Genomic DNA, 27,328 nt, shown 5'->3' on the forward strand with positions numbered 1-27,328 from the left:
CCCAGCCTCTTCCAGGACAGTGTGCTGCTCGCCAGGCTTGGTGAACCCATCCAAGGCAGCCCTGCTATATTAGTGTCACCCCCTTGGATGACATCACCCTCTGTGGCTGCACCACCTAGTGATGCCACTACCTAGAAGACATATTTTGGGTTCTTTCAGTGATGGGTATAAGAGGAGAATACAAATAGTTATTTGTTAACCAAACTGTAATTATACTCCATTACCTTTGAGAGTGGTTAGTGTAGTTATCCTAGCGAGAACTGTTTTACATCAGTAACCTAGAAAGCAAAAAAGCAATTTAAGATTAATGTATAGAAAAGCCTGAGCAGAATAATATACATTAAATAAGTGTAATGCTTAAATGTATCTATATATACCCATCAGCTATAACATTAAAACCACTAACAGGTTAAGTGAGTAACAGTGATTATATGGTTACAATTACACCTGTCAAGGGTGGGATATATTAGGCAGCCTCCGAAATGCTCAGATCTTGAAATTGCTGTGTTGGAAGCAGTGAAACTGGGCAAGTGTAAGGAGCCTCCGAACACTCAGATCTTGAAATTGCTGTGTTGGAAGCAGTGAAACTGGGCAAGTGTAAGGAGCCTCCGAACACTCAGATCTTGAAATTGCTGTGTTGGAAGCAGTGAAACTGGGCAAGTGTAAGGAGCCTCCGAACACTCAGATCTTGAAGTTGCTGTGTTGGAAGCAGTGAAACTGGACAAGTGTAAGGAGCTGAGCAACTTTGATAAATGCCAAATTGTGATGACTGGGTCCAAAAGGAAAGTCTTGTGAGGTGTTCCTAGTTCCCTTGGGAAGAGATGACAGTAGGATGCACTATGAGAAGAAGGCAAGCCAGTGGAGGCAGTGTCATGCTCTGGGCAATGTTCTGTGGGAAACTACAGTATGGGTCCTGAAATTCATGTGGATATTACTTTGATGCGTACCACCTATCTAATAATAATTGCACACCAAGGACGCCTCTTCATGACAATAGTACAGTGGCGTAACTAGCCGCCGCCACTGATTTCTGCTGGGAAGGAGGGACACGGAGGGCACAGCGCGCGCCTCTCCTGTGTGTCCCTCCTGGGTCTCCGGCGGCAGTGGCGTGTCTGTTAAATTAAGTGCCCGGCACTTCATTTGACAGACACGCCGCTGACGCCAGAGACGCAGGAGGAACACACAGGAGAGGCGCACACTGTGCCCTCCGTGTCCCTCCTTCTCGAATTGCACAGCAGCGGGGGAGCCCGGGAAGGGGGGGGGGGGGAGTGTACCTGGCACTGGGGGAGCATATTTAGCGCTGGGGTGGTGGAAAGTGTACTTGGCACTGGGGTAGGATATTTAGCACTGGGGGGGGGGGGTGTACCTGGCACTGGGGGAGCATATTTAGCACTGGGGGGGGCATATTTGGCACTGGGGATGGGCATATTTGGCACTGGGGGAGGGCATATTTGGCACTGGGGGGCATGTTTGGCACTGGGGGAGCATATTTAGCACTGGGGGGGGCATATTTGGCACTGGGGATGGGCATATTTGGCACTGGGGGAGGGCATATTTGGCACTGGGGGGCATGTTTGGTACTGGGGGAGCATATTTGGCACTGGGGGGTATATGTGTACCTTGCACTGGGGGGGGGGGGCATATTTGGCACTGGGGGTATATGTGTATCTGGCACTGGGGGGCATGTTTGGTACTGGGGGAGCATATTTGGCACTGGGGGGTATATGTGTACCTGGCACTGGGAGGGGGGCATATTTGGCACTGGGGGTATATGTGTACCTGGCACTGGGGGGGCATATTTGGCACTAGGAGCATATGTGTACCTGGTACTGTGGGGGAATATCTGGCACTGGGGGCATATGTGGCACTGGGAGCACAGCCCTAGCAACAAGCATTACCCCCTGGTTACAAGCACAACACCCAGCTCATGAAATCCCTGGCAACAAGCATTACCCCCTAGCAACGAGCATGACACCCAGTGCATGAAACCCCTGACTACGAATATTACCACCTGGCAACAAGCTATTTTGAGGAACATTACAAAGAGTTCAAGGTGTTCATTTGTCCTCCAAATTCCCCAGATCTCAATCCGATTGAGCATCTGTGCTGGAAAAACAAGTCAGAGCCATGGTGGCCCCACCTCACAACTTACAGGACTTAAAGATCTGCTTCTAACGTCTGGGTACCAGATACCACAGGACACCTTTAGAGGTCTTGTCAAGTCCTTACCTCGATGGGTCACAATGTTAGGCAAGTGGTTTTAATGTTATGGCTGATTGGTGTATGTCCACCATCCCCTCTTTCAGGCATAGGTTGCCATGTCAGGAGGGAGTTACTTCAATAACAGTGCAGACACAGTGTGAATGACAGCTTGGGAGGCTCGCTTTGAAGACATTGGGGGTTAATAGGGTCCGAGTTCTCAGAACCAGCAAGATTCTGGCGATTTCAGCTACAGATTTAAAGAGGCAATACTTTAAATGAAAAAACCAAGCTGGTTAAACTTATTACATAACCCCCATTGACTTTGTGTTTTCATGTATTCGTATGTGGGCTGGACAGATCACTTCAGCAGCCGAGCAATCCGGCAATATGATACGAGGGGGAAGGGGGGGTGGCCGTTTAGGGTGCCACGGCTATAAGATGCTGTTACTCTTTCTACAGCTGGGTACCCCGGCAGCCAGAGGGGAAAATTATCACTTTTCAAAAAACTGTCTTCTCAAAAAGAACAGTTTTTCGAAAGTGATAATTTTCTCATTGGGGCATAATGCATCATGAAAAAATTGTGATAGAATACAATGAGAATTGAAAACTAAAAATTCTCATTGCACAATTTTTTAATGATGAATATGCCCTTTGTGTTTTGCAGTGAGGAGCTAAATTGATCACACATAGGGGCAGATATACTAAACCTTAGAGAGTTATAGAGTGGAGGGAGATAAATAGCTGATTGGCTGGTTCTTTACCTCTCTCCACTTTATCACTTTCTAAGACATATGGGTATATGCAATTGCGGTCGAATTCCCGAAAATGTCGAAAAACGGGACATTTTCGCCAAAAAAAACATGTCGAATTGGATTCGTCAATGCAATACACTACTTTTCGACAAAATATTTTCCGTTTCAGACTCGACTTTTTGCAAATCGACATTTTCAAAATTCGACATGTCTGCAATGGTCAAAATGCGGCTTTTCGACAAAAGTATATTCAATTGAAGAATGACGATTCGACAACAGTGCTTTTCGACAGCAAATTCGTTATTTTCAGTCCGCCTCACTTTGCTGGCGGGATCTAATAAAAAAAAATTAAAACGTGTTTTTTTTTGCTTTTTGGATTGCTAATAGCATATCTATTTATATTTGAAGGGATTATCTACTTGGTTTGTCTTTTTTTGACTCACAAGTATTATTTAATTGATTTTTTTAAAGAATATTTTTTTCTTCACTCTGCTGAGGGAAATGATTCCATAGTTTACCCAGGATACACTTCTGCAAAGCCCCTCCTATCTCCTCACTCCCGGTTTTTTGAGACTAGGGAGAAGGAGCCATTACAGTCAGCTCTCTTGTGGAATCGTTTTTTTAGGACAATCCCTGCGTTTTAACTCATTTATATCCTATTTTTGTACTGACTACAATAATGGAGCCTTTTTCTGACCAGATTGTGATGTTCATGCTGGCTGCAAGCATGGAGGAAGAAAGGGTTGGTGGACATCAGGATCAAGGTCAGCAAATGTCTGCATTGGGTGAGCCAGTATTGCAGGTTTCATTTCCACATCCACGCCAGTATCGCACTAGGCGTGAACTGGAGGATCTCAGCGAGTTCGAGGTGAATCAAAATTATCGCTTATCAACTCGCGACATATATTCGCTGTACGCTCTGTTGGAGGCCGACCTGGAACCTCGGGCACAGACCAATCGCGCAGTCAGCGGTTTCCAGAAACTGCTGGCTACGTTACATTTTTTGGCGTCAGGCACATTCCAGCCTACACTGTCTCAAACATGCGGTTTTTCACAGTCGACACTGTTGCGTTGTATAACCCAGGTCATTAGGGCTTTCCGCAAATTGACGATCCAGTTCATCACATTTCCAGAGACGGACAGCGGATGTCGTGAGATCAAATTAGGCTTTTTTACCAAATACAATTTTCCCAATGTTCTGGGCGCGATTGACTGTACCCACGTGCAGATCAGACCGCCACGGAATTCGGAAGAATGTTTTCGGAACCGAAAACATTTCCATTCCATGAATGTACAGGCAGTCTGTGATGTCGACATGAAATTTTTGAATATTTTTGTGGGATTTCCTGGATCGTCTCACGACTCCTTCATCCTAAGTCAGTCATCGCTGTTTGAGAAGTTCGAAACAGGAAACATGCCGGGTGGCTGGCTGTTAGGTATTTATTTTAATTGTTTTTATTTTTTTATTATTTTTTTAATTTTTTTAAAAATTTATTTTTTTATTTTTATATTACCCACCATTTTTTTCTTTTCCATAGGAGATGCGGGTTATCCCAACAAATCGTGACTCTTGACCCCATTGTCTAATCCTGTTGGTAGAGCAGAAAAACGTTACCAAGAGACACACAAAGCATCGAGGCAAATAATTGAACGTGCCTTCGGTGTACTTAAAAGCCGGTTTCAATGTTTAGACACTTCCGGTGGTGCTCTTTTGTATTCACCGGGAAAGGTTTGCGGCATGGTAAATGCATGTTGTATTTTACACAACATATGTATCGCAAACCGTTTGCCGGTGACTCTTCGTCGCAGTGCTTTCCGACGCGGGAACCGTTCTTCTGCTCTACCGGTGGGTATGGACGAAGGAGATGATTCCCGACGGACATTGATCCAAAGCTTTTTTTCCACTGCCTGTGAGTATACTTGTAACATTTGTATTATCGTGTAAACTGAGATTGTAATATTCTAAAAAAACATCTTTATTTATGTATTTCAGAGTTTTACGTCCTGTTGACGCACCTTCCAAGTTTCGTACTATTGACGACCTGTTACCCCCTGTTTTCTCCTGTTGTTGGGTTGCCGCAAATATTGGACCCGTTATCCAAATGTTCCATGGGCGACCTACTTGTGATGTTGACCCGAACCACCGCCATGTAGCAGACAACCCCCCTCAGGTGAGATGTATTGCCCAAAACTGCCTCTTGTCCAAGTTACCCCGGCGTGTCCCAAGTGCAGCCCTCCGGCATTTGCAAAACTGCACATCCAATCATGCCCTGACAGCAACGCTTACGCTGCGTCAGGGAATGTTTGGATGTGTAGTTACGCAAGTGCCGGAGGGTTGCATTTGGGGCCGCTGTAACCTGCTTGTGTCGTGTTGCTTGTACCTTTTTCCTTTTCCATAGAAGGGTGACACTATTACCAATAGCTGGAACCTCATACTATTCTCTTCCACAGGTCTTGCGGAGTATCCTTCCCAAGTGGCGTGGATGTGAAGAGACACGACATTTCCCCTGATGTTCCATGGGCGACCTACTTGTGATGTGGACCTGACCCTCCGCCATGTAGCAGACAACCCCCCTCAGGTTAGATGTATTGCCCAAAACTCCCTCCTGTCCAAAGTCACCCCAGCATGTCCAAAGTGCAGCCCTCCGGCATTTGCAAAAACTGCACATCCAATTATGCCCTGACAGCAATGCTAACGCTGCGTCAGGGAATGTTTGGATGTGTAGTTACGCAAGTGCCGGAGGGCTGCATTTGGGACAAAGGCCGCTGTAACCTGCTTGTGTCAAAAAGTGTTGCTTGTACCTTGTCTTTTCCATACCAGGGGTACACACACTATTACCAATAGCTGGAACCTCATACTATTCTCTTCCACAGGTCTTGCGGAGTATCCTTCCCAAGTGGCGTGGATGTGAAGAGACACGACATTTCCCCTGATGTTCCATGGGCGACCTACTTGTGATGTGGACCTGACCCTCCGCCATGTAGCAGACAACCCCCCTCAGGTGAGATGTATTGCCCAAAACTCCCTCTTGTCCAAAGTCACCCCAGCATGTCCAAAGTGCAGCCGTCCGGCATTTGCAAAACTGCACATCCAATCATGCCCTGACAGCAATGCTTACGCTAGGTCAGGGAATGTTTGGATGTGTAGTTACGCAAGTGCCGGAGGGTTGCATTTGGGGCCGCTGTAACCTGCTTGTGTCGTGTTGCTTGTACCTTTCCTTTTCCATAGAAGGGTGACACTATTACCAATAGCTGGAACCTCATACTATTCTGTTCCACAGGTCTTGCGGAGTATCCTTCCCAAGTGGCGTGGATGTGAAGAGACACAACATTTCCCCTGATGTTCCATGGGCGACCTACTTGTAATGTGGACCTGACCCCCCGCCATGTAGCAGACAACCCCCCTCAGGTGAGATGTATTGCCCAAAACTCCCTCTTGTCCAAAGTCACCCCAGCATGTCCAAAGTGCAGCCCTCCGGCATTTGCAAAAACTGCACATCCAATCATGCCCTGACAGCAATGCTAACGCTGCGTCAGGGAATGTTTGGATGTGTAGTTTCGCAAGTGCCGGAGGGCTGCATTTGGGACAAAGGCCGCTGTAACCTGCTTGTGTCAAAAAGTGTTGCTTGTACCTTGTCTTTTCCATACCAGGGGTACACACACTATTACCAATAGCTGGAACCTCATACTATTCTCTTCCACAAGTCTTGCGGAGTATCCTTCCCAAGTGGCGTGGATGTGAAGAGACACGACATTTCCCCTGATGTTCCATGGGCGACCTACTTGTGATGTGGACCTGACCCTCCGCCATGTAGCAGACAACCCCCCTCAGGTGAGATTTATTGCCCAAAACTCCCTCTTGTCCAAAGTCACCCCAGCATGTCCAAAGTGCAGCCCTCCGGCATTTGCAAAACTGCACATCCAATAATGCCCTGACAGCAATGCTTACGCTAGGTCAGGGAATGTTTGGATGTGTAGTTACGCAAGTGCCGGAGGGTTGCATTTGGGGCCGCTGTAACCTGCTTGTGTTGTGTTGCTTGTACCTTTTCCTTTTCCATAGAAGGGTGACACTATTACCAATAGCTGGAACCTCATACTATTCTCTTCCACAGGTCTTGCGGAGTATCCTTCCCAAGTGGCGTGGATGTGAAGAGACACGACATTTCCCCTGATGTTCCATGGGCGACCTACTTGTGATGTGGACCTGACCCTCCGCCATGTAGCAGACAACCCCCCTCAGGTGAGATGTATTGCCCAAAACTCCCTCTTGTCCAAAGTCACCCCAGCATGTCCAAAGTGCAGCCCTCCGGCATTTGCAAAAACTGCACATCCAATCATGCCCTGACAGCAATGCTAACGCTGCGTCAGGGAATGTTTGGATGTGTAGTTACGCAAGTGCCGGAGGGTTGCATTTGGGGCCGCTGTAACCTGCTTGTGTTGTGTTGCTTGTACCTTTTCCTTTTCCATAGAAGGGTGACACTATTACAAATAGCTGGAACCTCATACTATTCTCTTCCACAGGTCTTGCGGAGTATCCTTCCCAAGTGGCTTGAATCCTCATCGATGAAAAGGGACACGACAGTTCCCCTGCTGTACCATGGGCGACCTAACACAATACCACTGCATCTTATATTTAACATTGTATTTACTAATAATTTAAATAAAAACCACAGAAAACTTCTCATTTTAAAAATTTATTGAAGAAATATATATAAATTTTATTTTATTTTTGAAATAAAAAATGAAATGTAATAAAACAAAAAAGTAGTTTGTTCTTCTTTACATTCTTTTCTTGTGTAGATATCTGTGGGGAAAAAAAACATATTAAGTAAAGGCAAAAATGATGTCATGTTTATTCCTTTCCCAAGAACATTTGTGGAACCACACAGCCCAGCATGACCCATTGCTGGGTTGTGTGGTTCCACAAAGGCAGGCAGTCCAAAAAGGAATAGTGGTGTCAGTGGTCAGCACTTTGACACGCCTGCACTTGTGGAACCACACAGCCCAGCATGACCCATTGCTGGGCTGTGTGGTTCCACAAAGGCAGGCAGTCCAAAGTGGAATAGTGGTGTCAGTGGTCAGCACTTTGACACGCCTGCACTTGTGGAACCACACAGCCCAGCATGACCCATTGCTGGGCTGTGTGTTTCCACAAAGGCAGGCGGTCCAAAGTGGAATAGTGGTGTCAGTGGTCAGCACTTTGACACGCCTGCACTTGTGGAACCACACAGCCCAGCATGACCCATTGCTGGGCTGTGTGGTTCCACAAGGGCAGGCGGTCCAAAGTTTCTTGAATATATACATTGAAACATTGCTTTACTCACCTTGGTACGCACAACACGAACTATGCCGTCCACTTCAATTTTCCACCCAATCCTATGAATAAGCCAAAAACAAACACTAGTGAAGAGTAAATTCACACAACAGTGAAAGCCTATTGAACACCAATACAAAAAAGATTTTTTTGGTTAAAAAAAAGTGGTATCAGAATAGCTCTTTGGCCCATCATACATGTAGCCACAAGGAGCTTTCATCCGTTACCACACGCGCCCGCATACATGCCCGCGCATGTATGCCTAGACATAAAGCTCCTTGGTAGTACCCGGTCACGGGTGGGGGAGCCCAACACATATAAAACAATAGTAAGAAGAAAAAAAAACTAATGGGAGGGGGAGAAAGGGATACATGAAAAATATAACAGTAAATAAAACAATACGACCGGGCTTATGGTGGTTGTCCGTCCAGATCCTCGTCTTCCTCCTGATGGGGCGTCGATGCCCTGGGCGGCTGGGGAGTGGGTTAACTTGGCCTTGGTGCCCGTGCGGGTGTAGATGTTGCGGCCGGTGTTGGTGGTGGAGGCATCTGGTGGGTGGGGTACATCCCTGTATATCCTTGGTACAGCTGTGACCGTCTGTACCAGGATGGTGGTGGAGAAAGGGAAGGAGGCGTCCATGTGGCTTGTGATGGCGGAAGTGGTGGATCACCAGCGTGTTGATGAGCTGGCTCTGGGAGCTTATCGTACATCATCTGCAGTGTGGTTGCGATGATCTGTTGGCTGGCTGCCGAATGTCATTGGCTCTCCGACATGTTGTCAACACTGTGTGCCAGGCATGATGTGTTCTCCACCAGCCCGTTCATGGATGTGGCCAGAATGTGAAGGATGTCCATAGTCTCCCTGTGATCTTCTCTTCTGGTCTTTTGCATTTCGGCTGTGCTGTCGGCATGAGCCTTTTGCATTTGAACCAGACCGTTTGCCATATTCTCCATTGTCCTCTCAATGGCGTCCAGTCTGGTTCCAACGACACTCGTGTAAGTATCCTGGCGGGAAGTAATCTGGGATGCCAGGGTGTGTACCCTCTGAACATTTGAGGGATCCTGCCCTTCCTGTACGTCTGCCACCAATTGCATTTGTGCAGCTGAAAAGAAAATTAGAAATTATTATACACATTCATACATTTGTTTGAAGGCTCACAATTCGATATTTACTCACACAGGGATGTAGAAACAGCAGGCTGCTGCACTTCCACCTTGTCATCCTCTGACGAATCCTGTAGGAGATCAGGCCTGTAGAAGGGACCAATCCCCGACGCAAGTCCTCTGCTGGTCCGTGGCACCTCTGTTTGCAATAGAAAAAAAAATGAAAGTTAATAAACTATACAAAACTGGTGCACCCCCTCCCCACCCCCCCAAAAAGTAAATACAAACCTTCTCCATCCTGAGGTGCCGCTGCTCCAGGAGCTTCGCTTGTCCTCAATTCTGGAGACTTTTCAAGGGTCCGGCTGGATACTTCTGCACGGCTGTCTTCAAACCCAAGAAAAGTCTCATCCGTTAACCCTGTAGACTCAAACAGTTCGGGTGATGGGTCCACAAGGGTAGTGTCTTGTTGAGGCTCTTCGGTCACAGTCCCAGAGCTCCTGGAGAGATGACGATCTGGTGATGGCCTGCGCGCAGGAGATGTAGTTTGACGCCAATCTGGTGGTGTGGTCGCCGACGGTGTCTGGCGCACAGGTGACGTTCTGCACGCTGATGTCTGGCGCGCAGGTGATGGTCTGCGCGCTGACGACGTCTGGCGCGCATGTGACTTTCTGCGCAATGACTATGTGTGGCGCGCAGGTGATGATCTGCGCGCTCCTGATGCTTGCTGCGCAGGTGATGGTCCGCGCGCTGCTGTCGATGCTCCACATTAACAAATACAAAAAAAAAAAAGATTTAGTACAGCTCATCTGAATGTATTCTTACCATCAGGCCTGCTTGTCTCCCGCCGTCTTCTGGGCGGTTCTTCCTCCTCGGGAAAGCCAGCAGGACGGCTAGAGTCCACACCTCCGCGAACTCCTTCGACCATGGCAGGGTTCATGCGCCTTCTAATAACGTTCTCCCAGGGTAGCCACTTCAGATTGAGAGCCGGACCACCTCCCGTAGCTGTCTCATGTCGGCGCTGAATCCCCATCTTCTTCTTGGTCTGTCTGCGGCAATCACTGTACCGCTTCATGCAGTTTCTGGTGCTCCGGCGGTTTCCAGATACTGCAGTGACTTGTCTCGCGATGGCATCCCAGATGTTTCGCTTGGTCTTAGCTGCTGTGGTCTGTGCCCTTGGTCCATACAGAACGTCGTAGGACCTGTCGACGCCATCCACTAGGGCACAGTTTTCCGCCTCAGTGTATCTGGGTCCACGCGGCTTCTTCTGTCCTGCATCTTCACCAGAGGCTTCCTCCTCCGACTGCTCCTCTGGCTGGCTTCTTGCCTTTAGGGATAAAAAAAAACAAAACATGCATTTACTAAGATCGGTATGTACCTGTGAGTGTCAGTATCCCTGGCAGTGCGCAAAGATACCTGTAGGTGTTCATGGCAGTGCGCAAACTAGGGTGTGTCAAGTTGGATGCTATTGTCTGCAGGTGTTGTCAGTATTTACCTTTCTAGGCTTTTTCTTTGACTTCTCCATTTGGTCCCTTGACGACCGCGGCTGGTCACTGCATGCCTGGTCGGTCGTATCCTCCTCCTGGGTCGGCTCCCACTCCTCGTTGCTATGCAGGGACAGTTCTTCTGAGGGGTGGGGGGAAGGGGGGGATCGGGCCCGCTTGTCCCTGGACATCTCTGTTGTAAAAAGAAAAAATATATATTTTTACAAATTTAACACACATTACAAAATTACATGCAACCACACATCATGCTGCTGGGACCCTAGTTCTCAAGCAGGACCAAACACATAAAAAAAATAAAAAAAGAATAGAAAAAAAAAACAGCCAAATAAGCCAAAACCCCCGTACAAGCATCCCTGCACATACTGGAGGTCAACAATGGCTGACACACAAAATGGCTGACACACACAGTCACCCCAAACAAGCCAAAAAGCATCCCTGCACATGCTGGAGGTACACCAGTGCTAAAATAGGAGCAAAAAAACATGTTTGGCAAACAAACGACATGACATGTCGACCGCATGGCTGGCAAACTTGCTCCAAGTCACCTCAAACAAGCCAAAAAGCATCCCTGCACATGCTGGAGGTACACCAGTGCTAAAATAGGAGCAACAAAAATGTTTGGCAAACAAACGACATGACATGTCGACCGCATGGCCGACACAAACTTGCTCCAAGTCACCCCAAACAAGCCAAAAAGCATCCCTGCACATGCTGGAGGTACACCAGTGCTAAAATAGGAGCAAAAAACATGTTTGGCAAACAAACGACATGACATGTCGACCGCATGGCTGACAAACTTGCTCCAAGTCACCCCAAACAAGCCAAAAAGCATCCCTGCACATGCTGGATGTACACCAGTGCTAAAATAGGAGCAAACAAACATGTTTTAGCAAACAAACGACATCACATGTGGACCACATTGATACCGACACGCACTAAAATCACCCCAAACAAGACAAAAAACATCCCTGCACATGCTTGAGGTACACCAATGCAAAAGCATGACCCAAAAAGTAATTTTAAGAAAAATAAAACACGTGAAAAACTACCCCAAAACACAAAACTCCCCAAAAAAAATAAGAATTTACTTACCGATAATTCTATTTCTCGGAGTCCGTAGTGGATGCTGGGGTTCCTGAAAGGACCATGGGGAATAGCGGCTCCGCAGGAGACAGGGCACAAAAAAGTAAAGCTTTACTAGGTCAGGTGGTGTGCACTGGCTCCTCCCCCTATGACCCTCCTCCAGACTCCAGTTAGGTACTGTGCCCGGACGAGCATACACAATAAGGGAGGCATTTTGAATCCCGGGTAAGACTCATACCAGCCACACCAATCACACCGTACAACTTGTGATCTAAACCCAGTTAACAGTATGACAACAGAAAGGGCCTCTTAAAGATGGCTCCTTAACAATAACCCGAATTAGTTAACAATAACTATGTACAAGTATTGCAGATAATCCGCACTTGGGATGGGCGCCCAGCATCCACTACGGACTCCGAGAAATAGAATTATCGGTAAGTAAATTCTTATTTTCTCTATCGTCCTAAGTGGATGCTGGGGTTCCTGAAAGGACCATGGGGATTATACCAAAGCTCCCAAACGGGCGGGAGAGTGCGGATGACTCTGCAGCACCGAATGAGAGAACTCCAGGTCCTCCTTTGCCAGGGTATCAAATTTGTAAAATTTTACAAACGTGTTCTCCCCCGACCACGTAGCTGCTCGGCAGAGTTGTAATGCCGAGACCCCTCGGGCAGCCGCCCAAGATGAGCCCACCTTCCTTGTGGAGTGGGCTTTTACAGTTTTAGGCTGTGGCAGGCCTGCCACAGAATGTGCAAGTTGAATTGTGTTACAAATCCAACGAGCAATCGACTGCTTAGAAGCAGGTGCGCCCAACTTGTTGGGTGCATACAATATAAACAGCGAGTCAGATTTTCTGACTCCAGCCGTCCTTGCAATGTATATTTTTAAGGCTCTGACAACGTCCAACAACTTGGAGTCCTCCAAGTCGCTAGTGGCCGCAGGCACCACAATAGGTTGGTTCAGATGAAATGCTGATACCACTTTAGGGAGAAAATGCGGACGAGTCCGCAGTTCTGCCCTATCCGAATGAAAGATTAGATAAGGACTTTTATAAGATAAAGCCGCCAATTCAGATACTCTCCTGGCAGAGGCCAGGGCTAGTAACATAGTCACTTTCAATGTGAGATATTTCAAATCCACCTTTTTCAATGGTTCAAACCAATGGGATTTGAGGAAATCTAAAACTACATTTAGATCCCACGGTGCCACCGGAGGCACCACAGGAGGCTGTATATGCAGTACTCCCTTGACAAAAGTCTGGACCTCAGGGACAGAGGCCAATTCTTTTTGGAAGAATATTGACAGGGCCGAAATTTGAACCTTAATGGATCCCAATTTGAGACCCATAGATAATCCTGATTGCAGGAAATGTAGGAAACGACCCAGTTGGAATTCCTCCGTCGGAACCCTCCGATCCTCGCACCACGCTACATATTTTCGCCAAATGCGGTGATAATGTTTCACGGTGACTTCCTTCCGTGCCTTAATCAAGGTAGGAATGACTTCTTCTGGAATGCCTTTCCCTTTTAGGATCTGGCGTTCAACCGCCATGCCGTCAAACGCAGCCGCGGTAAGTCTTGAAAAAGACAGGGACCCTGCTGTAGCAGGTCCCTTCTCAGAGGTAGAGGCCACGGTTCGTCCGTGAGCATCTCTTGAAGTTCCGGATACCAAGTCCTTCTCGGCCAATCCGGAACCACTAGTATTGTTCTTACTCTTCTTTGCCGTATGATCTTCAATACCTTTGGTATGAGCGGCAGAGGAGGAAACACATACACTGACTGGTACACCCAAGGAGTTACCAGTGCGTCCACAGCTATTGCCTGTGGATCTCTTGACCTGGCGCAATATTTGTCCAGTTTCTTGTTGAGGCGAGACGCCATCATGTCTACAATTTGGTCTTTCCCAACGGTCTATTAACATGTTGAAGACTTCTGGATGTAGACCCCACTCTCCCGGATGAAGATCGTGTCTGCTGAGGAAGTCTGCTTCCCAGTTGTCCACGCCCGGGATGAACACTGCTGACAGTGCTATCACGTGATTCTCCGCCCAGCGAAGAATCTTGGCAGCTTCTGCCATTGCACTCCTGCTTCTTGTGCCGCCCTGCCTGTTTACATGGGCGACCGCCGTGATGTTGTCCGACTGAATCAACACCGGCTTTCCTTGCAGGAGAAGTTCCGCCTGGCTTAGAGCATTGTAGATTGCTCTTAGTTCCAGAATGTTTATGTGAAGAGACTTTTCCAGACTCGTCCATACTCCCTGGAAGTTTCTTCCTTGTGTGACTGCTCCCCAGCCTCTCAGGCTGGCGTCCGTGGTCACCAGGATCCAATCCTGAATGCCGAATCTGCGGCCTTCTAATAGGTGAGCCTTCTGCAACCACCACAGAAGTGACACCCTTGTCTTTGGTGACAGGGTTATTTGCAGGTGCATCTGCAGATGCGACCCTGACCATTTGTCCAACAGATCCCTTTGGAATATTCTTGCATGGAATCTGCCGAATGGAATTGCTTCGTAAGAAGCCACCATTTTTCCCAGGACTCTTGTGCATTGATGTACTGACACTTTTCCTGGTTTTAGGAGGTTCCTGACCAGATCGGATAACTCCTTGGCTTTTTCCTCTGGAAGGAAAACCTTTTTCTGAACCGTGTCCAGAATCATTCCTAGGAACAGCAGACGAGTTGTCGGGATTAAATGGGATTTTGGAATATTCAGAATCCACCCGTGTTGTCTTAGCACCTCTTGAGATAGTGCTAAAGCTGTCTCCAGCTGTTCTCTGGACCTTGCCCTTATTAGGAGATCGTCCAAGTATGGGATAACTAATACGCCTTTTCTTCGAAGAAGAATCATCATCTCGGCCATTACCTTGGTAAAGACCCGAGGCGCCGTGGACAATCCGAACGGCAGCGTCTGAAACTGATAGTGACAGTTTTGAACAATGAACCTGAGGTACCCCTGGTGTGCGGGGTAAATCGGAACGTGTAGATACGCATCCTTGATGTCCAAGGATACCATAAAGTCCCCTTCTTCCAGGTTCGCTATCACTGCTCTGAGTGACTCCATCTTGAACTTGAACTTTTTTATGTAGAGGTTCAAGGACTTCAGATTTAGAATAGGCCTTACCGAGCCATCCGGCTTCGGTACCACAAATAGAGTGGAATAATACCCCTTTCCTTGTTGTAATAGGGGTACTTTGACTATCACCTGCTGAGCGTACAGCTTGTGAATGGCTTCCAACACCCTCTCCCTTTCGGAAGAGACGGTTGGTAAGGCAGACTTCAGGAAACGATGAGGAGGATCCGTCTCTAATTCCAACCTGTACCCCTGAGATATTATCTGCAGGATCCAGGGGTCTACCTGCGAGTGAGCCCACTGCGCGCTGTAATTTTTGAGACGGCCCCCCACTGTCCCCGAGTCCGCTTGAGAGGCCCCAGCGTCATGCTGAGGTTTTTGCAGGAGCCGGGGAGGGCTTCTGTTCCTGGGAAGGAGCTGCCTGTTGGTGTCTCTTCCCTCTTCCTCTGCCTCGTGGCAGGTACGACAAGCCCTTTGCTCTCTTATTTTTGTAAGAGCGAAAAGGCTGCGGTTGAAAGGTCGGTGCCTTTCTCTGTTGGGGAGTGACTTGAGGTAAAAAAGTGGATTTCCCGGCAGTAGCCGTGGCCACCAAGTCTGATAGACCAACTCCAAATAACTCCTCCCCTTTATACGGCAAAACCTCCATGTGACGTTTTGAATCCGCATCGCCTGTCCACTGTCGTGTCCATAAGGCTCTTCTGGCTGAAATGGACATAGCACTCACCCGAGATGCCAGTGTGCAAATATCCCTCTGTGCATCACGCATATAGATAAATGCATCCTTTATTTGTTCTAACGACAGTAAAACATTGTCCCTATCTAGGGTATCAATATTTTCAATCAGGGATTCTGACCAAACTACTCCAGCACTGCACATCCAGGCAGTTGCTATAGCTGGTCGTAGTATAACACCTGCATGTGTGTATATATTCTTTTGAATAACTTCCATCTTTCTATCTGATGGATCCTTAAGTGCGGCCGTCTCAGGAGAGGGTAACGCCACTTGTTTGGATAAGCGTGTGAGCGCCTTGTCCACCTTAGGGGGTGTTTCCCAGCGCGCCCTAACCTCTGGCGGGAAAGGGTATAATGCCAATAACTTTTTTGAAATTATCAACTTTTTATCAGGAGCAACCCACGCTTCATCACACACGTCATTTAATTCTTCTGATTCAGGAAAAACTGTTTGTAGTTTTTTCACACCATACATAATACCCTGTTTTACGGTATCTGTAGTATCAGCTAAATGTAACGTCTCCTTCATTGCCAAAATCATATAACGTGTGGCCCTACTGGAAAATACGTTTGAATTTCTACCGTCGTCACTGGAATCAGTGCCCGTGTCTGGGTCTGTGTCGACCGACTGAGGCAAAGGGCGTTTTACAGCCCCTGACGGTGTTTGAGGCGCCTGGACAGGCATTAATTGATTGTCCGGCCGCCTCATGTCCTCAACTGACTGTTTAAGGGAAGATAAACCATCACGTAATTCCACAAATAAAGGCATCCATTCTGGTGTCGACCCCCTGGGGGGTGACATCTGCATATTTGGCAATTGCTCCGCCTCCACACCAATATCGTCCTCATACATGTCGACACCACGTACCGACACCCACCGCAAACGCACAGGGAATGCTCTAATGAAGACAGGACCCACTAGCCCTTTTGGGGAGACAGAGGGAGAGTCTGCCAGCACACACCACAAAGCGCTATATATACAAGGGATATCCTTATATTAAGTGCTCCCTTATAGCTGCTTTAATATATATATATATAGCCATTAATGTGCCCCCCCTCTCTGTTTTACCCTGTTTCTGTAGTGCAGTGCAGGGGAGAGACCTGGGAGCCGTTCTGACCAGCGGAGCTGTGACAGAAAATGGCGCCGTGTGCTGAGGAGATAGGCCCCGCCCCTTTTTCGGCGGGTTCTTCTCCCGCTATTTTTCCAGTCAGGCAGGGGTTAAATATCTCCATATAGCCCCTATGGGCTATATGTGAGGTATTTTTAGCCTTGTATAAGGTTTATATTTGCCTCTCAGAGCGCCCCCCCCCAGCGCTCTGCACCCTCAGTGACTGCCCAGTGAAGTGTGCTGAGAGGAAAATGGCGCACAGCTGCAGTGCTGTGCGCTACCTTATGAAGACTGAGGAGTCTTCAGCCGCCGGTTTCCGGACCTCTTCACGCTTCAGCATCTGCAAGGGGGTCGGCGGCGCGGCTCCGGGACCGGACTCCACGGCTGGGCCTGTGTTCGATCCCTCTGGAGCTAATGGTGTCCAGTAGCCAAGCAGCAAATCCACTCTGCATGCAGGTGAGTTTACTACTTTCCCCCTAAGTCCCACGTTGCAGTGATCCTGTTGCCAGCAGGACTCACTGTAAAGAAAAAAACCTAAACTAAACTTTCTCTAAGCAGCTCTTTAGGAGAGCCACCTAGATTGCACCCTTCTCGTTCGGGCACAAAATCTAACTGGAGTCTGGAGGAGGGTCATAGGGGGAGGAGCCAGTGCACACCACCTGACCTAGTAAAGCTTTACTTTTTTGTGCCCTGTCTCCTGCGGAGCCGCTATTCCCCATGGTCCTTTCAGGAACCCCAGCATCCACTTAGGACGATAGAGAAATGCAGCAATACAAGCAGTAGCTATACACATACCTGCACACATATATATACTAGTGATGAGCGGGTTCGGTTTCTCGGAAACCGAACCCCCCCGAACTTCACGCTTTTTACCCGGGTCCGAGGCAGACTCGGATCTTCCCGCCTTGCTCGGTTAACCCGAGCGCGCCCGAACGTCATCATCCCGCTGTCGGATTCTCGCGAGGCTCGGATTCTATATAAGGAGCCGCGCGTCGCCGCCATTTTCACACGTGCATTGAGATTGATAGGGAGAGGACGTGGCTGGCGTCCTCTCCGTTTAGAGTAGACTAGAGAGTAGTAGAGAGTGACACTTGATTTACTAATTTTGGGGAGCATATTAGGAGGAGTACTACTTGCTGATAGTGTGACCAGTGACCACCAGTTTAATTAATCCGTTCTCTGCCTGAAAAAAAACGATACACAGTGTGACACAGTCACATACCATATCTGTGCTCAGCCTCAGTGTGCCCTCAGTGTGCTGCATCATCTATGTAATACTGTATATCTGACTGTGCTGAGTGCTCACTGCTCACACAGCTTAATTGTGGGGGAGACTGGGGAGCAGTTATAGCAGGAGTACATATTTTTAACAGTGCACACTTTTGCTGCCAGAGTGCCACTGCCAGTGCCAGTGTGACTGACCAGTGACCACTGACCACCAGTATATTGTGATTGTCTGCCTGAAAAAGTTAAACACTCGTCGTGTGGTGTTTTTTTTTATTCTATAAACGCATTCTGCTGACTGACAGTGTCCAGCAGGTCCGTCATTATATAATATATACCTGTCCGGCTGCAGTAGTGATATATATATATTTTTTATATCATTATCATCCAGTCTATATTAGCACTGCAGCAGACGCAGTACGGTAGTCCACGGCTGTAGCTACCTCTGTGTCGGCAGTCGCTCGTCCATCCATAATTGTATACCACCTACCCGTGGTGTTTTTTTCTTTTTTCTATCTTCTTGATACTAGTAGCTTACTTTAGGAGTCTGCAGTGCTGAGCTGACAGTGTCCAGCAGGTCCGTCATTATATAATATATACCTGTCCGGCTGCAGTAGTGATATATATATATTTTATATCTCATTATCATCCAGTCTATATTAGCAGCAGACGCAGTACGGTAGTCCACGGCTGTAGCTACCTCTGTGTCGGCAGTCGCTCGTCCATCCATAATTGTATACCACCTACCCGTGGTGTTTTTTTTTTCTATCTTCTTGATACTACTAGTAGCTTACTTTAGGAGTCTGCAGTGCTGAGCTGACAGTGTCCAGCAGGTCCGTCATTATATAATATATACCTGTCCGGCTGCAGTAGTGATATATATATATATTTTTTATATCATTATCATCCAGTCTATATTAGCAGCAGACGCAGTACGGTAGTCCACGGCTGTAGCTACCTCTGTGTCGGCAGTCGCTCGTCCATCCATAATTGTATACCATCTACCCGTGGTGTTTTTTTCTTTTTTCTATCTTCTTGATACTAGTAGCTTACTTTAGGAGTCTGCAGTGCTGAGCTGACAGTGTCCAGCAGGTCCGTCATTATATAATATATACCTGTCCGGCTGCAGTAGTGATATATATATATTTTTTTTATATCATTATCATCCAGTCTATATTAGCACCAGACGCAGTACGGTAGTCCACGGCTGTAGCTACCTCTGTGTCGGCAGTCGCTCGTCCATCCATAATTGTATACCACCTACCCGTGGTGTTTTTTTCTTTTTTCTATCTTCTTGATACTAGTAGCTTACTTTAGGAGTCTGCAGTACTGAGCTGACAGTGTCCAGCAGGTCCGTCATTATATAATATATACCTGTCCGGCTGCAGTAGTGATATATATATATATTTTTTATATCATTATCATCCAGTCTATATTAGCAGCAGACGCAGTACGGTAGTCCACGGCTGTAGCTACCTCTGTGTCGGCAGTCGCTCGTCAATCCATAAGTATACTAGTATCCATCCATCTCCATTGTTTACCTGAGGTGCCTTTTAGTTGTGCCTATTAAAATATGGAGAACAAAAATGTTGAGGTTCCAAAAATAGGGAAAGATCAAGATCGACTTCCACCTCGTGCTGAAGCTGCTGCCACTAGTCATGGCCGAGACGATGAAATGCCAGCAACGTCGTCTGCCAAGGCCGATGCCCAATGTCATAGTACAGAGCATGTAAAATCCAAAACACCAAATATCAGTAAAAAAAGGACTAAAAAATCTAAAATAAAATCGTCGGAGGAGAAGCATAAACTTGCCAATATGCCATTTACCACACGGAGTGGCAAGGAACGGCTGAGGCCCTGGCCTATGTTCATGGCTAGTGGTTCAGCTTCACATGAGGATGGAAGCACTCAGCCTCTCGCTAGAAAAATGAAAAGACTCAAGCTGGCAAAAGCACAGCAAAGAACTGTGCGTTCTTCGAAATCACAAATCCACAAGGAGAGTCCAATTGTGTCGTTTGCGATGCCTGACCTTCCCAACACTGGACGTGAAGAGCATGCGCCTTCCAACATTTGCACGCCCCCTGCAAGTGCTGGAAGGAGCACCCGCAGTCCAGTTCCTGATAGTCAGATTGAAGATGTCAGTGTTGAAGTACACCAGGATGAGGAGGATATGGGTGTTGCTGGCGCTGGGGAGGAAATTGACCAGAAGGATTCTGATGGTGAGGTGGTTTGTTTAAGTCAGGCACCCGGGGAGACACCTGTTGTCCGTGGGAGGAATAGGGCCATTGACATGCCTGGTGAAAATACCAAAAAAATCAGCTCTTCGGTGTGGAAGTATTTCAACAGAAATGCGGACAACATTTGTCAAGCCGTGTGTTGCCTTTGTCAAGCTGTAATAAGTAGGGGTAAGGACGTTAACCACCTTGGAACATCCTCCCTTATACGTCACCTGCAGCGCATTCATCATAAGTCAGTCAAACTTTGGGCGACAGCGGAAGCAGTCCACTGACCAGTAAATCCCTTCCTCTTGTAACCAAGCTCACGCAAACCACCCCACCAACTCCCTCAGTGTCAATTTCCTCCTTCCCCAGGAATGCCAATAGTCCTGCAGGCCATGTCACTGGCAATTCTGACGAGTCCTCTCCTGCCTGGGATTCCTCCGATGCATCCTTGCGTGTAACGCCTACTGCTGCTGGCGCTGCTGTTGTTGCTGCTGGGAGTCGATGGTCATCCCAGAGGGGAAGTCGTACTCGTAAGACCACTTTTACTACTTCCACCAAGCAATTGACTGTCCAACAGTCCTTTGCGAGGAAGATGAAATATCACAGCAGTCATCCTGCTGCAAAGCGGATAACTGAGGCCTTGGCATCCTGGGCGGTGAGAAACGTGGTTCCGGTATCCATCATTACTGCAGAGGCAACTAGAGACTTGTTGGAGGTACTGTGTCCCCGGTACCAAATACCATCTAGGTTCTATTTCTCTAGGCAGGCGATACCGAAAATGTACACAGACCTCAGAAAAAGACTCACCAGTGTCCTAAAAAATGCAGTTGTACCCAATGTCCACTTAACCACGGACATGTGGACAAGTGGAGCAGGGCAGGCTCAGGACTATATGACTGTGACAGCCCACTGGGTAGATGTATGGACTCCCGCCGCAAGAACAGCAGCGGCGGCACCAGTAGCAGCATCTCGCAAACGCCAACTCTTTCCTAGGCAGGCTACGCTTTGTATCACCGCTTTCCAGAATACGCACACAGCTGAAAACCTCTTACGGCAACTGAGGAAGATCATCGCGGAATGGCTTACCCCAATTGGACTCTCCTGTGGATTTGTGGCATCGGACAACGCCAGCAATATTGTGTGTGCATTAAATATGGGCAAATTCCAGCACGTCCCATGTTTTGCACATACCTTGAATTTGGTGGTGCAGAATTATTTAAAAAACGAGAGGGGCTTGCAAGAGATGCTGTCGGTGGCCAGAAGAATTGCGGGACACTTTCGGCGTACAGGCACCACGCACAGAAGACTGGAGCACCACCAAAAACGCCTGAACCTGCCCTGCCATCATCTGAAGCAAGAAGTGGTAACGAGGTGGAATTCAACCCTCTATATGCTTCAGAGGTTGGAGGAGCAGCAAAAGGCCATTCAAGCCTATACAACTGACCACGATATAGGAGGTGGAATGCACCTGTCTCAAGCGCAGTGGAGAATGATTTCAACGTTGTGCAAGGTTCTGCAACCTTTTGAACTTGCCACACGTGAAGTCAGTTCAGACACTGCCAGCCTGAGTCAGGTCATTCCCCTCATCAGGCTTTTGCAGAAGAAGCTGGAGACATTGAAGGAGGAGCTAACACAGAGCGATTCCGCTAGGCATGTGGGACTTGTGGATGGAGCCCTTAATTCGCTTAACAAGGATTCACGGGTGGTCAATCTGTTGAAATCAGAGCACTACATTTTGGCCACCGTGCTCGATCCTAGATTTAAAACCTACCTTGGATCTCTCTTTCCGGCAGACACAAGTCTGCTGGGGTTCAAAGAACTGCTGGTGACAAAATTGTCAAGTCAAGCGGAACGCGACCTGTCAACATCTCCTCCTTCACATTCTCCCGCAACTGGGGGTGCGAGGAAAAGGCTCAGAATTCCGAGCCCACCCGCTGGCGGTGATGCAGGGCAGTCTGGAGCGACTGCTGATGCTGACATCTGGTCCGGACTGAAGGACCTGACAACGATTACAGACATGTCGTCTACTGTCACTGCATACGATTCTCTCCCCATTGAAAGAATGGTGGAGGATTATATGAGTGACCGCATCCAAGTAGGCACGTCAGACAGTCCGTACTTATACTGGCAGGAAAAAGAGGCAATTTGGAGGCCCTTGCACAAACTGGCTTTATTCTACCCAAGTTGCCCTCCCACAAGTGTGTACTCCGAAAGAGTGTTTAGTGCCGCCGCTCACCTTGTCAGCAATCGGCGTACGAGGTTACATCCAGAAAATGTGGAGAAGATGATGTTCATTAAAATGAATTATAATCAATTCCACCGTGGAGACATTGACCAGCAGCAATTGCCTCCACAAAGTACACAGGGAGCTGAGATGGTGGATTCCAGTGGGGACGAATTGATAATCTGTGAGGAGGGGGATGTACACGGTGATATATCGGAGGATGATGATGAGGTGGACATCTTGCCTCTGTAGAGCCAGTTTGTGCAAGGAGAGATTAATTGCTTCTTTTTTGGTGGGGGTCCAAACCAACCCGTCATTTCAGTCACAGTCGTGTGGCAGACCCTGTCACTGAAATGATGGGTTGGTTAAAGTGTGCATGTCCTGTTTATACAACATAAGGGTGGGTGGGAGGGCCCAAGGACAATTCCATCTTGCACCTCTTTTTTCTTTCATTTTTCTTTGCGTCATGTGCTGTTTGGGGAGTGTTTTTTGGAAGGGCCATCCTGCGTGACACTGCAGTGCCACTCCTAGATGGGCCAGGTGTTTGTGTCGGCCACTAGGGTCGCTTAGCTTACTCACACAGCTACATAATTGCGCCTCTTTTTTTCTTTGCGTCATGTGCTGTTTGGGGAGTGTTTTTTGGAAGGGCCATCCTGCGTGACACTGCAGTGCCACTCCTAGATGGGCCAGGTGTTTGTGTCGGCCACTAGGGTCGCTTAGCTTACTCACACAGCTACCTCATTGCGCCTCTTTTTTTCTTTGCGTCATGTGCTGTTTTGGGAGTGTTTTTTGGAAGGGCCATCCTGCGTGACACTGCAGTGCCACTCCTAGATGGGCCAGGTGTTTGTGTCGGCCACTAGGGTCGCTTAGCTTACTCACACAGCTACCTCATTGCGCCTCTTTTTTTCTTTGCGTCATGTGCTGTTTGGGGAGTGTTTTTTGGAAGGGCCATCCTGCGTGACACTGCAGTGCCACTCCTAGATGGGCCAGGTGTTTGTGTCGGCCACTAGGGTCGCTTAGCTTACTCACACAGCTACCTCATTGCGCCTCTTTTTTTCTTTGCGTCATGTGCTGTTTGGGGAGTGTTTTTTGGAAGGGCCATCCTGCGTGACACTGCAGTGCCACTCCTAGGTGGGCCAGGTGTTTGTGTCGGCCACTAGGGTCGCTTAGCTTACTCACACAGCTACCTCATTGCGCCTCTTTTTTTCTTTGCGTCATGTGCTGTTTGGGGAGTGTTTTTTGGAAGGGCCATCCTGCGTGACACTGCAGTGCCACTCCTAGATGGGCCAGGTGTTTGTGTCGGCCACTTGGGTCGCTTAGCTTAGCCATCCAGCGACCTCGGTGCAAATTTTAGGACTAAAAATAATATTGTGAGGTGTGAGGTGTTCAGAATAGACTGAAAATGAGTGTAAATTATGGTTATTGAGGTTAATAATACTTTGGGATCAAAATGACCCCCAAATTCTATGATTTAAGCTGTTTTTTTAGAGTTTTTTTGAAAAAAACACCCGAATCCAAAACACACCCGAATCCGACAAAAAAAATTCGGTGAGGTTTTGCCAAAACGCGTTCGAACCCAAAACACGGCCGCGGAACCGAACCCAAAATCAAAACCCAAAACTCGAAAAATTTCCGGTGCTCATCACTAATATATACATACCCCAAACACCCCAAAGACATACCCCAAACACCCCATGTACACCTCATGGCAACCCCCACTACACAAACACATACATGCAACACCAGACCCACATGTGGTACTTACCTAAAAATTTAGAAATAGCTCCAAAAACGACTCTCCTCCGGGGTAACAGGTATCCTCCTGTCTGTCCTGGATTAAAGCCTGCTGGGTGTCCAAACGATACCACAGCAAACAAACAATTTGCTAGCTCTGCACCTCCACACACCTCTCTGCAGGTTCACAAAATGGCTGCTGAGCACGCAGCAAACAAGCCCTAATAAAGGGCTGAAAACGGCGGGAAGTCGAATTCAGGACGCCCACTACTCGACGATTGGTTCGTTATTCGACAAGGGGAGTGTCGAATGCGTTTTGTATTGCATATGGTAAATTCATGGTCCCGGCGGGAGGGCTGCGGCTGTCGAGTACAGTCGAATTTTTAAACTGACGAAAAAAAGGCGCAATTCGTCCGGAATTGCATATACCCCATAGTACATTTCCCCTTTAAAGTGAGTGAGTGCTTTGGAGGATAATCAAGTTGCCCGGCTGTGTGACAGTGTTACAGGGTGAAGCCACATGAGACCACTGGTATAATCTGAGAAGACTTCTTCAAAGAAAGAAGACACACTCAGGTAGCAATAATAAGCCTGACTAGAAGTCCTAAAGGAGATCTATACTAATTCTATATTAATACAGATGTGTTTTACCTGTGTCCCATCGATACCTGCTAGTGATTAGATAACAATAGTCCCTGGTTTATTCTGACACCCTGAATACAAGAACATGTTATAATGGTGGTGAATGCCCAGATCAGGTACCATTCTTTGTTATAGCAATCACTTATTAAATCATTTAATGGTCTCTCTGAAATGTTGGGAATTAACAGATGTACCTCATCTTGTTTACAGTTACGTTCAATTAAAATTGGACTGCTTACACCATCAACATTTCTGTCCTATGTGTTTATATGGGGAGGAGGGGGTGGATAAAATTCCTAGTAGAGGAATAATGACGAGAGACCATGTAAGGGAAGTATACAAAGGGTTTATAGGGTTAGCTCTTCTTGTGCAGCTACTGTATCATCTACAGCTGTCTTGATGATTTGTAAGCATGCACTTGTAAAATCACTGTGCCTTTAAATTATGTCAACTGTTATTGGAATGAATTTGTCCTTGTTTGGGCACATACATTATTGATAACCGCATTAGCTGACTCCCAAAACGCTGCATCTGAGTCTTAAATGGGTTGAGCAATGTCTCACTTCATATTCCACTTGATTGATTTATAAAGAGATATTTCTCAGAACATCTTAAACTTAAAACTACATTATCCTTCAAGAACACTGTTACTGCAAATATTTTACTCTTTATAAAACCTTGTACGTAGGAGTGTAATGGTAGTCATAGCAGCTCATCCTTACTGTGACCAAATTAATTTAAAATATAAATTGTCCTGTACTTCTGTTAAGCTATGTGCACTGGGAGGTTGGGAGGCAGTCAGTTGACCGCTGTACGGGAACCCGGCAGCCAATATACCGGCGCCGGAATCCCAACACACCACCACCCAAGGGGGTATAGAACACTGTGGCTAACGAAGGTCGCCAACAGGCCTGAAGTGTGGCAAAGGGGACATGCTGCGTTCTCCGTCAGGATCCCAGCTGTTGGTATCCCGCCATCAGTCTCCTGACCGATGGGATCCTGACCGCCGGGATCTCATACTGATCCTGGGAGGTTGCCTCTCTGAAATGAAACTTTGAGCTACAGCAATGCACAGAGTTACAAGTTTAGATTGAGTCCATTAAAACTAATGGCAAATGGACACTTGCTGTGAAAAGACTGTGGCACTTCTACTGCACATGCACAACTTTCCAATGACATCTCTACTGTGCATGCACATATCTCCTAGTAAATGGTTGTCACCCTGCTTTCCCACTGATTTCTACTGTGCCAAAATGTGGCTCTGCACAGGTGAATATAATATACTAGGTGATTCATCGCGTCCTACGGGCTACGCCCCCTTAACCCTTGCACACCCTTGTTTCGTGCAATATTTTTATTATATGGAGTATTACTTCCAATTATAATTGTGTGAGTGGATAAATATTGCATGGACAAAGGACGTGCGATGGTTAAGGGGTCGTAGCCCCTTGCAACGGCGTGAACAGCGCACGCAGGGCCTGATGAATCATCTAGTAGGTTCTGTGATTGGGGGAGTGGTGGGTGCGGGGGAGACACGGATGGGGAAGGGGCAGTTGCGGGGGTGCCACTGGTGGGGGTGGGGCTGGTGCGGTGGTGCCGCGGGTGGGGTCCGAAGCCACCACGGGTGGGTGAGGAGTGGTTGCAGGGGTGCCACGGGAGGGGCAGGTGCAGTGGTGCCACGGCTGAGGGCGGGGCGGTTGCGTGGGGGTGCTGCGGGTGGGGGAGGGGGTTTGGAGCCACCGCGGGTGGAGGAGGGGGGGTGCCACGGATGGGGGACGGAGGTACTGCGAGTGGAGCAGGGGCGGGTAATGCTTCTCCTCCTGGAAGCGGCTAAGCTGCTGTCCTCACTTTGGCAGTGGCTTTCCCAGAGACTCGCACTGTAGCCAAGCAGCCAGTCACTATTGTTAGCGCCGGTGTCCCAACGTGCCGCATTACCGGAAATCAGATGCACTCAATAAATTACAGCTCCCAGCAGCCCTTAGCACCGGAATGCTTCGGCGCTAAGGGCTTCTGGGAGCTGTAGTTCATTTAGTGCGTCTACTTCCCTGTAATGCGGCGCGTTGGGACACCGGCGCTAACAATAGTGACTGGATGGCAGAACTGACTGACTGGCTGAATCAATGTAAAAGGTGAGAGTACTGTGCAGTGTTAGTTACACTGCACACTCACTGTACTTCACAGCACTGTCACCTTTTACATTGATTCAGCGTCCAGACATGACTCTCCATGATATCACCCACTCTACCCATTACATTAGCCATCTCAGGGCTTTCAGGCTGGCAGGCTAGGTGCTGTGTTGCGGAGTCAGGGCCTCTGGGGATCTGGGCACGGCTGTGGTGGGTAGGCACTTATGTGACATCATGCGCAGAGGAGGCTGAGGGGCTCAGAGAGTATGCGGCGCAGGGAGGGCTATGAAAGC

General features: G+C 47.9%; 1 protein-coding gene and 1 long non-coding RNA gene across 2 annotated transcripts in view; both read right to left on the reverse strand.

Moving 5' to 3' along the window:
* Positions 1-223: 223 nt before the first annotated feature.
* Positions 224-27,328, reverse strand: part of LOC135057894 (uncharacterized) — a 72,399-nt gene continuing 45,294 nt past the window's right edge. The window contains exon 3 of the long non-coding RNA XR_010244442.1: positions 224-278. This is a non-coding gene — a long non-coding RNA (uncharacterized LOC135057894). The remainder of the gene's footprint in view (positions 279-27,328) is intronic.
* On the reverse strand, positions 8,285-26,841 carry LOC135056055 (uncharacterized). Its single transcript, XM_063960776.1, has 4 exons — positions 26,758-26,841; positions 9,660-10,050; positions 9,445-9,570; positions 8,285-9,370 (listed from the first exon to the last, which is right to left on the reverse strand). The coding sequence occupies exons 1-4, from the start codon at positions 26,839-26,841 to the stop codon at positions 9,024-9,026; spliced, it is 948 nt and encodes a 315-aa protein (XP_063816846.1). The 3' UTR covers positions 8,285-9,023.

Source organism: Pseudophryne corroboree, chromosome 3 (assembly GCF_028390025.1).
Source record: "Pseudophryne corroboree isolate aPseCor3 chromosome 3, aPseCor3.hap2, whole genome shotgun sequence".
NCBI classification, from domain to species: Eukaryota; Metazoa; Chordata; class Amphibia; order Anura; family Myobatrachidae; genus Pseudophryne; species Pseudophryne corroboree.